This window comes from Panthera leo, chromosome A3 (assembly GCF_018350215.1).
Source record: "Panthera leo isolate Ple1 chromosome A3, P.leo_Ple1_pat1.1, whole genome shotgun sequence".
In the NCBI taxonomy this organism is placed as follows: Eukaryota; Metazoa; Chordata; class Mammalia; order Carnivora; family Felidae; genus Panthera; species Panthera leo.
Window position 1 is genome coordinate 28198642 of NC_056681.1, and position 11808 is coordinate 28210449.

An 11808-nucleotide genomic window follows, 5' to 3' on the forward strand; every position below is an offset into this window, starting at 1 on the left:
CTTGTGCGTCTCGTAATTCTGAATTCTGAAGTCCTCTGGAGGGAAGCTTTGTGGACAGATTGTGCAGCCTGGCTTGAGGGCAAATCCCCCTGAAATGAGTTTTGCTGGTCCCCTCTGCTCTTTATCTGGGACCGCCATGTTAATTCTTAGTTTGGGGTACCTCGTTCATGTGGACAGAATAAGTTATTTTAAACTCTATGTAGGCATAGATCCTGTGTATTTTCATCATAATATCAATGTGATCACTGTTTTCTCTATCCACTATGATGTCCTCCAGGACATTTGATTCGGGGACATATCCCCAAAGCCGAGAGCAGAACTTGGCATGTAGTAATGTCAATACGTGTTTGTTGAAAGAAACAACTAAAGTATACCCACTTCACAGTATGTTGTGAAGAATAAATGGTGTATCTGTTGGCCTGTGTTTGCCCAATTAAAAAGGAGGTTTTATCGTCTCACATAATAGGCAGATGCTGTTGGTGATTCTGTGGCTCAGTGGTTTCTAATGTCTCCACGATTTTTTTGGTCTCTGTCTTAGGTTGCAAAACGATTCCCGTAGCTCCAGGCATCACATCCACATTCCAGGCTGAAGGAAGGAGAAGACAGTAAGAGTACAAGGGGGAGCTTCATTGACATTTTTCCTTTTATCAGGAAGATAAGTTTTCTTAGAAGTCTAACAGCAGATTTCCGCTTTGATCTCCTTTTCTAGAAATGGGAGCAAGCACACCCCAGGAGCAAGGGGACCTGGAAAGTGAAGATGTCCCTTTATCGAGACTCTGTGGAGAGGTGAGGACGGAGGGAGGGGAATAGGGACATGGCTGCAGTATCTGCCCCAAATGGGATCAGATACATATAAAGCACTCAGAGCAAACCCAGCCTTCAGAAAGAGCCACCTAGTCTCATAATTATTAATTAATCATTAATAATATAGTAATAATTGTCATTATTTAAAGCTTTACAGTCACTATGATCCTCTTGGCGTCAGACCTTGGATTCCGGAACCACTGGGCACTGAGGTGCCCATACCCCAGTGGTCTCTTTCCTTCCCTCCCTATACTGTTAAGAGCACTGAAGCCCTTTAAAAAAAAAAAAAAAAGCCACATTTTCCAACGTAAGCCACTTCCTGTTCTCATTAACTCCATCCTCAGTGACTGAGGCAGACTCTGCTCCCTGCTTGAAGCAGGTAGGAGACTGTACAAATCAAAGGCCCCTCAGGCCCATCACTGGGTCAGTATCAAGGTCTCCTCCAAGGACACTGAGATGGAAACAGCAGAAGAGCCAACCCCAAGTCTTGGGCAGACCCTGGAGTGGCTGAGAAAGGAGCTGGTAAGACCTCGCATTTCTTTTTACCTGACAACTCCACCCATATCTTCCTGGGTTCCCTGGGCCCCCCTCCTAGGGCCCCTTGTCGGGGGGCAGAGCCTGGAACCAGGGGATAGGCCCCGCAGGTTCCCCTCTGATACCAGCCATGAAGCACACAATCGCCGTCTCAGGTGCTGGGATAAGTAGGTCGTGGCCTACATAGGAGGAGGCTCTGGGTGCAGTGCTGGCCAGACTGGCCTTAGAATTACACCGAGTCCTGGGATCGCGCCCAGCTCTGCTGCTGTGTGGCCTCCAGCAAGTGACTTGACCCCTGTAAACCTCAATTTCCTTACCATACAAATGGGATGGCAATAGAACCGACATTGCTGGGGTTACTGTCATAGTTTGATAAGGAGGCAGGTGTAATTCCCTTAGTGTCTTCTTGGCTATCACAAGCCTCGCCCCGGGGGTGGGGGGTAGGGGGAGGTTGGGCACACCCACTGTCCTAGCCCGGGCCCTCTAGAGAGAAGAAACCTGCACAAGGATTGGGATACGAACGATACATTTGGAGGCGCAGCCTAGAGAGAGGTGAGAACGAGGGAAAGAGGGGGTGGTGGCAAAGGGCGATGCCATGTGAGGCAATGCACTGTGTCACCAAGCAGGCCACCACTTCGGAAGGAACCTCAAGAGGCCCAGTGCTCTCTCCGCAGCTGGTTTTCCTGGCTGCAATGTTCTCTGCAGGATGCAGGGGTTAAAGGGGAATCTGCACCCTGGGGGAAGGGGACAGAGGAGAAACTGTACTTGCCCAGCTCACTCCTGTCTCCTGTTTCCTGTGGGTAAAGGTCCACCCCCTGGGCATTACCCCTCCTGAATTCATGGATTATGTTACTTGGTTCCTTGCTGGCTGCTCCGGAAGCCAGGCCTTATGCCTCTCTTCGTGCTGTTTTCTCCAAGTCCAAAAACAGAGGGATGCCCCAGAGCTCATGAGGACACCGGCCAAGAGAGAGAAAGAAGTGGTTCAGGGAATCTCAGAAGGCACCCAAGGTTTGGATCCCAATAGCTCAGCTTTTTAGTCAGGGGAGGGACAGGTGGGATTGTCCAAAAATGACCTTCTCGGTTGCCAGGTAACAGGCCAGCTGGGACCCAACCCTGTCCTCACCCCAGTGGGAGGGGCTGACCCAGTAGGGCTTCTTGTGGCGCGGGGGAGGGGGGGGGGGCCACTCCATCAGTCGGAGCTGCAGCTTCTCACAGTCCCCAGGGATCCAGAGGCTGGGCAGGGGCCTTCCCTACGCTCCCCTGAACCCTGGGCACCCACGCTGAGTCCGCTTGGTGCCTGAACCCAAAGTCCGATTTCCACCTGCTAAGGTACCTCTCTCTCACCACATAAAGAGGAAAAACAAGGCAGGGCTGGGGGAAGCCTCCCAGGCCCAAGCACCTCACTCCACATGATGCCAAGAGACGGGAGCCTTGAGTCTCCACCTGCCGATCCCGGTCTTGTAAATTGCCCCGTCAAGCCGATTTTGCCTTCTATCACAGGGAGTCGCATAACTCCATAACGACACCCCTGGAGCCCAGCCAAGAGGCTTCACTTGACCAGCAGGGAAGGATCAGCCCTGGACAGTGACTTGGCGTGGCAGAGGGAGCAGAGTGGTAACACTCGCTACCATAGACGAAAAGTCCAGGGCCCTCCCGCCTCCCGTGGCCCTTACGTGATGGGCATCACGGAAGCCCCAAACACCTGGTGGGACCTGAAAGAGGGGAGAGAACTGTGCCAAAGCAAACCAGTCTGATGACTAAGGGCCATTCATTTCAGAGGCAGGAAAGAGCTTTCAGTGCAGAGCTCCAGCCCCCAGGACCCCTCGCCCGGTGAGTGGGACCCCCGCCTCCTGTTGAAGCCGGTTTGCTCAGGGTTTCCGGCCAAGTCCAAAGGCACTGAGTCTCCCACCTCCCCTAACACTGCGGCCACGCCGTGTGCCTGACTGCGTTCTCAGGAGCCCGTGCTTGAAGCTGGTGCCAAAGATTGGATGACAACATGTATCAGGAAAACCCTACAATTAAAAAAAACAACAACACAGACTTCAGGTTTTCCCCAACATCAAGGAAGAGGTGGCCCTGGGGAGCCCCCGTGTTCTCAGAAGGTGGTTTTCTCTCTACTCTGTTGGGACCACTGCTGCTCGCCTGTGGTGGCTTTCCATTCACATTGGTGACATAATTTGTCATGACAAGAAAATACTCCCCTAATGGAGAAGTAATGTTAATAATTACCTCTTGGAGGGACAGACAGACGGACAGACAGACAGTAGGGACGCCATTCCCCGGGGTACCTTTTGGGGGAGCAGACTGAAATGCAGCATGGGGTGGGAGGACGTGGGGGAAACTTTACACCACATGCCCCTTTGTGGCTTTGCAATTTTGTATCGTGTGTAAGAATTACCCAGTCAGAAAAGTGAAGTTTTAACATCTTATCATGTGAGTTACGCTGACCAGTGTTGACAGAATGAGAAGCCCAAACTGAGAAATGCCAAGTGTTTACTTAATGCATTAAACACACACACACACACACACACACACACACACACACACACAAATGATCGTAGGGGCGCCTGGGTGTATCGGTTGGTTGGGCGACCGACTTCAGCTCAGGTCAGGATCTCAGGGTTCGTGAGTTTGAACCCCCCCCTCGGGCTCCACGCTGGGAGTGCGGAGCCTGCTTGGGATCCTCTGTCTCTCTGCCTCTCTCCCACTCATGCTCTCTCTCTCTCTCTCTCAAACTAAATAAAACTTAAAAAACCCAAACAATAGTATGCTCATTACAATAGAAATTTGCTGGATTCTCTTACCGCTTATGCATGCCATCAAATGCCATATCATGTGTCATGTACCTTCTGGAAAACTCCACTCTATGTTCATAAGAAGATGAAAGGGAAAGGGCAAATCATGTCTTAGGATTGTAGTGAAAGTAGTTTTGACCTCCCTGACCCCTGAAAGGGTTTTTGGGGACCCAAGCTTTCCCTGGACCTGGACCTTATGTTGAGAATCGCTGTTTCAAAGGGCTCCTCCCGCCTGCTTGCAAGGTATACTCTACTTTGTTTTAACACGAAGTCGCTTTCACTTTAATGCCTATAAAGTGCTTTGTTTGTTGCAGTGAGGATTAAGGCATAGAGTGGGGCTGTGAATAAGAATAACATTTGGGGCGCCTGGGTGGCTCAGTCGGTTGAGCGTCCGACTTCAGCTCAGGTCATGATCTCACAGCTGGTGAGTTCGAGCCCCGCGTCGGGCTCTGTGCTGACAGCTCAGAGCCTGGAGCCTGCTTTTGATTCTGTGCCTCCCTCTCTGTCTCTCTGCTCCTCCCCCACTGATGCTCTCTCTCTCTCTCTCAAAAATAAATAAACATTAAATTTTTTTTTTTTTTTTAACCATGATGATGATGAAGGTTCTCACAGAGCTTGGTAGTTGAGCATGTTGTATTTTAGAGCACGGGCAAACGCATTCAGTCCTCCTGAGAGCCTTGAAAGGGAAGCAAGTGCCTTCCACTTTGCAGATGAAGAAACTGAGGCTTTGGTGGACAGGGCTCCTGTGAGGTTGTGGGTTTGTGTCCAGGGAGCCAGCGACAGGAACAGGCTTTCTGGGGACTGCCCAGCCCCCTCACCCTCATTCTCTCTCCTAGGCTGAGATGCAGGTTCAGGACCAGAGACTGCTGCTCACACTGAGGCATCTTCACAGGGTCCTGGAGGAACTGCGTGCCAAGAGTGCTCACTGGGACGATGCCACGTCCAGCAGAGGGACGTCCCCCATCAGAGCTCGAGCGGGCTCTGAAAGCCGGGGCTGCCCCTCCATCTCCTCCAAGGCGTTGGCCCAGCTCCTCCGAGGGGCAGACAGCCGGCGAAGCTCCCTCCCTTGACTGGCCAGGCCCGAGGCCGGGCTTGAACTCTCCCCCTGCTTGTCCAAGCTTTTGACTGTGATGCTGCTGGAAGAGAGCACTGGAATGGGAGTCGGGGAGCCAGGGCTCTGGGTTCCTCTCTGCCCTCATCTGCTATGCGTCCTTGAACCCATCACTCAACTTCTCCGTGGCATTGGTTCCTTTTCAGTGGCTCATCAGGGTTTTTGGTGAGGCACAAATAAGATATCGGGTGTGAACACCAGTGGATTCGTGGCCTCTGGCAAGCAGTAATCCTACCCTTGGGCATTTCTCACAAGGCGATTGTCAAGACAAAGGAAGAGCTCCACGCAGAGGATGTTTGGTGTTGCCCTGGGGAAAATTAACGCCCCCTCCCCCACCCCACAGTGACTCCATAGTTGTTTTCTGTCTTCCCAGAGGGCCTTCACATTCCTCCCTCTGAAAGCAACAGGCCCAGTCACCACTCCAGCCACAGGGATGGGCCTATGGCCAGGCCTGGCCAATAATGATTCATAACCACCCTAATAACATGATTGGCCCAACGGGAGGGCATGTGACTCAACAGAGCCAATCACAGTCCTTCTCTGGGATCGCTATCTGGATGTTCTTTCCACTGCGGTTGCAAGGCGGGGGAGTGCTGCAAATGGCCATGTGCTCTCCCTACCAGGTGAAGAAAACTTGACCTCAGTAGGAAAAAAAAAAGGGGGGTGTAGAGGAAGGGCCACAGGACAGATGGACAGAGAGGAAGGGCGCTGGCTCTTTTTAGTCCCTGATTGTGTGAGTTACTCCTCCATTCTTTCCAGTGACACAAACCAGGAAATTCCACCACCACATCCTCCACCACGCACACCCGATTTGTTTCTGCTTAAGCTGACTTGAGTAGGGCTGCCCTCATGTGCAACTGAAATGATCCTGAAGAATACAACCCAGATGTTCAAAGAAGCAAAGAGAAACACTAAAGAAAAGGGCATTTTGCGCACTCGGCATTGGCAGCAACAGTCCTGTAACCTCAGACAATGAGGTTTGGGCTGTGACAGAACGCTCTGTCGTATGCAGTGCTGGAGTCATAACTTTGACAAGTTCTATCTGCCTATAAGAAAGACTTTAAAAATAAGGCAGGTGAAAATGTGAAAGGCCTTGTGTTACGGTGGTCCAATGATTGGTAAGCCTTTTTATTTTTGAGAATCAACTTGCATGTTGTTAGAATATTGTTTTTCTGGCTTTGGAAAAGTAAAGCTGTTGTATACAGAGGCAAAGGGGGGGGGAATGTGTTGTATGTACAATGCTTACAGTCAGACTAACCTGGGATTTTAATACAATACAGTGTTTGATAATATATAAAAAAAGACAGTGTTTGATAATATAAAAAAAAAGACTTCTCTGTCCCACAGCTGAGAGGATAAACAAAATGTGGTATGTACATAAAATGGAATATCCATCAGCCTTGAAAAGGAAGGAGATTCTGGCACGTCCTACCACATGGGTGAACCTTGAAGACATGATGCTAAGTGAAATGAGCCAGTCACAGAAGGACACTGTACGATCCCATTTGTATGAGGCACCTTGCATAGTCAATCCATAGAGGCAGGGAGTAGAAGATTGGCTGCCAGGAGCTTAGGGAAGGGACAGAGGGGAGTTATTGTTTAAAGGGTCCACGGTTTCAGTTTTGCAAGATGAGAAAAGTTCTATGGTTGGATGGTGGTGGTGGTGGGGCCATAACACTGTGAATATACTTGATATCACTGAGCCGCATGCTGAAAAATGGTTAAAATGGCAACTTTTATGTTATATTTTACCACAACTGAAAATAAATACTTAAAAAAATTTTTTTTAAGTGTATTTATTTACTTTGAGAGAGATAGAGTGTGAGCGGGGTAGGGGCAGAGAGAGAGGGGGGAGAGAGAGAGAGAATCCCAAGCAGGCTCCATGCTCCATGTGGGGCTCAAACCCATGACCCGTAAGATCATGAGCTGAGCCGAAATCAAGAGTCAGATGCTTAAATCCCCCAGGCGCCCCTAAAAAGAAATACTTAAAAAAAACAAACCTGTTCTGTGATGCTGGGGGTGGGGCCCCGAAAACCACATCTCTGCGTTACCAGCCGCTCCGGGTTGGACTTTGTTAGACTTTACCGGCAAGCAGGGTGAGCCTGGAGAGACTTACTTTTTCATCTCTGTTCTCTGTAGCTGCCTGCGGTCCCCAGCTCCAGGGAGCACTACCCAGCCAGAAGTGCTTATTTATCTCACTGCACAGATTCCCTTTTCAAGGCTCTAGAGCCCGGCCCTGGGGGGGTGGGGGGGGGGCCTGTCCCCAGAGCCAGAGACACCAGCTCCGGATGGCCCGGAGCCTCCTTCCCTAAAGCTGAGTTCCTGCCTCATCTGAACCTTCTGTGCCAGACATGAGCCCCAGCTGAGCAGAGCTCCCTTCTCAAATATCTGAAGTTTACTCCCCAGGGCTCCTCCTCTGTTTCTATATTTTAATAATTTCAGTCTCTTCTCTTTTTACCCTCAGCCCTGGGGGCGGCAAACGCTTCCTGCAAGCGCTACCTTCATTATATCTTAGAGTTCTTTTTATAACCCTTTAGTCACCCAGTTAACAACTTTATACCTAGTTAGCAATTCTCTATATTAAAATCTCTCCCTTAAAATAACTGGAGTGGCTTCTGTCTCCTGCCTGGCTCTGGCTGTCGCAGTTCCGGCTATCCCCATCAGTGCTGCTGGGATCACTGGTGTTCATGTCCCTCGGTCCACGGGAACGAGAGTTTCTCCAGGGCGTGTAATGGAGGGTTGAATTGGAGGTTCGGTATGAGACATGTGTTTTCCACCGTGGGGGCCACTCACACTCCCACAGCAGTGTCTGAGAGTCCCTGTTGCTCCACATTGTCACCGACACTTGGTATTGTCAACTTTCTTCATCGCTGTCAGTAGAATGGGTGCAAAGTGGTATGGCATTGGGATCTTAACTTGCATGCTCCTGGTTCCATATGTGGGTGTTAACCCGGGTTCTCATTCCAGCTCCGCCATTGACTTACTTTTTTCAGTTAGTTACTCAACCTCTCATGAGCCTCATCTGAAAGAAAGAAGGGACGATAATAATATCTACCTCATAGGATGGTTGTCAGACTAAATGAGATAATGCACAGAAATCGCTGGACCCAGCATTGAGAAGGCTAGTACACGGCAGCTTGTCATTACTGTTGTGTGATTGTGTCCTGATTTGTGAAACTCTGACTATCACAGAGAGACAAGCCTGTTAGCAAGCATCATCGAACGAGATACCTGCCTGGCTGTGTGTCTTTCTAAAGTAGAAAGACTCTGGTCTGCCATGCCCAGGGCCAACCACCAGCGTCCTCTGCCTCTCCTGGCTTCCCACAGCTGGGCCCCCAGACCAAAACCCCCTGGCAACCGCCCCTCCACCAGTCGAGGAAGACAGACCTGGAGCCCCTGAGCCTCCCCCTCTGCTGGGGTATTGGTTGCTCTCCAAGATCCCGCATCTGGAACCGACGTTCAGTTCCTGATCCCCGGTCAGAGCAAAGTCTGACTGAGCCCAGTGGCTGGGGCATCAGGGCTTGGACTGGAAGTGGCGTCTTTGGCGTGGACTCCTAGAGGGCTGGGCTGGAAATCACATATTCCAAAACAGACGGTAGGCACCAGAGGAGGCATGTGGATCCTGGTCTCAGAAAGGAAAATCCAGGGTTTTCTCAGCTAACGCAGCCAACACAGGAGTATACACCCAAGCCTCGCATCCAAGGGGGAGGAGAGGAGGTAATGTGAAAAAGGATGATGAGGTTGGAAGCCAAAAAATGAGGAGCGGGGAGAAGAGCCATTGAAGATGTGACAGCCAGAGTGGCTTAGGGCAGGCAGCCCGGGACTTACACTGTGACGAATGAGAAATGGCCAGAGGCTCACCTTTACGTGACGCCAGAGCTTCCAGTCCTGGGCCAGGGGTGACACCTTGCAGAGCCCGGGTGTGGTGGCTACATACTGGTGTGTACCAAACTGCCCCCCAGTGTAAAACAACAACAATCATTTTCTCATTGCAACAACCCGTCATGATCACGGTAGGTCGCATTTCCCGTGTTCCTGGGGATTGCCTGGGCTCAGCTGGCGACTCTTGCTGTCGGTCCCTCAAGTGGTTGCTGTCGCATGGTGGCTGTGACCCCATTCACCTCAAAGGCATGGGTCTGGCAGCAGATGCTGGCTGTTGCCTGGGACCTTCACGGGGGCTATCAGCTGAGATACCTACGCGGGACCTCTCCCTACGGCCTCCCAGCATGGTAGCTGGTTTCAGGAACAAGCATCCAAACGGAGCCAAGAGGGAAGCTCTCTAGCCTTTCTGCTGTAGCTCTGGAAGTCACACGGTGTCACATGCACTGCATTCTGTGCGGTAGGACCCAGACACTAAGACCAGCTCCTACTCAAGAGGAAGAGAATTACACTCCACCTCTTGGTGGGAGGGTGTCAACGAGTCCGGAGACATGTCTTAAAGCCACCACGCCAAGAAGGCTGGGGGTCTTCTGGCTGGGCACACTGGCTGCCAGGCAGAGGCACTAACTCAGGTGGGGCTTATAGTAAAGACAGGTGGCATGATAGGAGAGGTCGGATGTCATCACCGGCCAAGGGCAGGAACGCTCGGAGGTGAAGGACAGGTCTGGATGTGCAAGAGTTCATTCTGTGGCTCCAGCACGGCGGTGTCACAGTGTGGTACTGACGGGTGGGCTCAGCTCCGCGGCTGTGACAGGCAAACCTTGAGATCTCGGGGCCTCAACCCAACCGAGGTTCACTTCTTGCTCACCCCACCCGTCTCATGTGTAGGGTGGTCAGGGGACCTAGCCGACTGGAAGGTCACCCGATGCCACGGCAGGGAAGATACATTTGGAGAGCCGCACACTGGCTCTTTGATACTTTAGCCAAGACGTGATTGATGTATGTCTCTTCTGCCCACAGCCCATTGGCCAGAATTAGTCATGCGGTCTGCCCCAGCAAAAGGCTGGGAAATGTGGGAAGCATAGGGGAGGGAGTACCACCCCATCAAACACCAGTTCATTCTCCTTCCACAGACCTGCTACTCGCCTTGTCAGAGTGGGTCCCGTCAGTCCCTCGTGGGAAGCTCCCCAGGCACCCATTAGAAATGCTGACATCTGGGTCCCACCCAGCCTGCTGAATCAGACCTTCTGGGTGGGGGCCTCGGGATTGTTCTGACCTACCTTGTGGCTTCAGCTTCCCATAACTATGCCTGGGCTTTACTTTCTGGTCTTTGCATCTTTTCGGTCTCCACTCCAACGGCAAAAGATTTCGCCCTCTGCTATTTCTCTACGGCAGAGTCTGCACAGAGGGAATCGGATTGGTTCGCTCAGATTTTGACCCCTGGACACATTGGAGGTTGTTAGCGTCAAGGAGCTTTCTTTTCTCCTCCTCCTCCTCCTCCTCTGCCTCCTCCTACCACGTCTCTTTCTCATTCATCATCCCCATCGATACATAGGGGTAATATAGTGATTAGGAGTGAGGGCTTTGACACCAGGCTGCCTGGGTTTGAATCCCAGGCCTGCTACTTACTAACTCTGTGACTTTAGGCAAATAACTCTTCTTGCTTTGTTTGCTCCTCTATCAAGTGGGGATCGTAACAGAAATGATCTCGTAGGGCTATTGAGCGAATGAAATGAGTCAACATGATCGTGCGAAGTGGGGTGGGCACAATCGAGCCCTTCACCTGTGGGATCTCCCGGTATATAGGGTCAAACTTAGTTAAACTGTAGGCCACCCAGCTGGTGTCATGGAGAATTGCTTGGAGTGGGGGGTGGGGGGTGGGAGGAAACCACACATTTGGTAACCGGAAGTGCCAGAAGTGTTCTATATCTAAATAAAGGAGAAACACACAGGAGGTGTGGACAACTGGGTGCTTCCCTACCCAGGAGGAAAAGACTTTTTCTAGTCATGTCCAAAGAGCAATGGCCAAGGAAGCAAAAGAAGGACAGTTGAGAACAAATTAAACGGGCTGTTCAAAGTTTGACTTTTGACAAACGTTTTGCGTTCCTTCTCAAGGACCATCAGCCTGGGGTAACCACTCTATACATGGGCGCCACCTGGTGTCCATGCCGAGTAATTCCTCCGGAACCTGCCCGCTCTGGGTTATAGGACAGGCTCCTTCATCGTCCGTTTTCCTGTTGTGGGACATCTTATTGGGAGGGCCTCAGAGGATGGCCCTCTGGGCCTTGAAGTCTGGGTTTGAATTTCAGTTCTGCCACTGATGGAGTGACCTGGGGCAAGTCCCTTCTCCTCCTCTGATCCTCCCTTTAACCTTAACTCTGAAATGACAAATTACACCTCTCTGAGCTATGGAGAGGATCTTGAGAAAGTGCTTTGTAAGCTGGGAATAATTGGAGGCAATGGAAAGAAGCATTATCTGCAGTCGAATAGGCCTGGATTCGTTTTTAAAAATATGAATTGTGCACCTGCTCTAAGCCAGGCAGTATTCTGGATGTGGGAATGTAGCAATGACTCAAACAGACAAAATGTATATTTTCATGGACTTAACATTCTAGCATTCCAGTTTCTGAGTCATTCATCCATCTACAAATATTTTTCTGGTATTACTATGTGCCAGGCACTTTC

At 50.9% G+C, this 11808-nt stretch overlaps 1 protein-coding gene across 1 annotated transcript; it reads left to right on the plus strand.

Moving 5' to 3' along the window:
• Positions 1 to 1197: 1197 nt before the first annotated feature.
• On the plus strand, positions 1198 to 5203 carry CA3H20orf202 (chromosome A3 C20orf202 homolog). The gene is made up of 2 exons (XM_042930150.1): positions 1198 to 1326; positions 4970 to 5203. Exons 1-2 carry the CDS (start codon positions 1261 to 1263, stop codon positions 5201 to 5203), a joined length of 300 nt encoding a protein of 99 aa, XP_042786084.1. The 5' UTR covers positions 1198 to 1260.
• Positions 5204 to 11808: the final 6605 nt, after the last annotated feature.

Coding starts and splice junctions, on each gene's coding strand:
- CA3H20orf202 (XM_042930150.1), top strand. CDS start 1,261: ATGGAAACAGCAGAAGAGCCAACCCCAAGTCTTGGGCAGACCCTGGAG. Junction 1,327..4,969: donor AGTGGCTGAGAAAGGAGCTG/GTAAGACCTCGC, acceptor TCTCTCTCCTAG/GCTGAGATGCAGGTTCAGGA.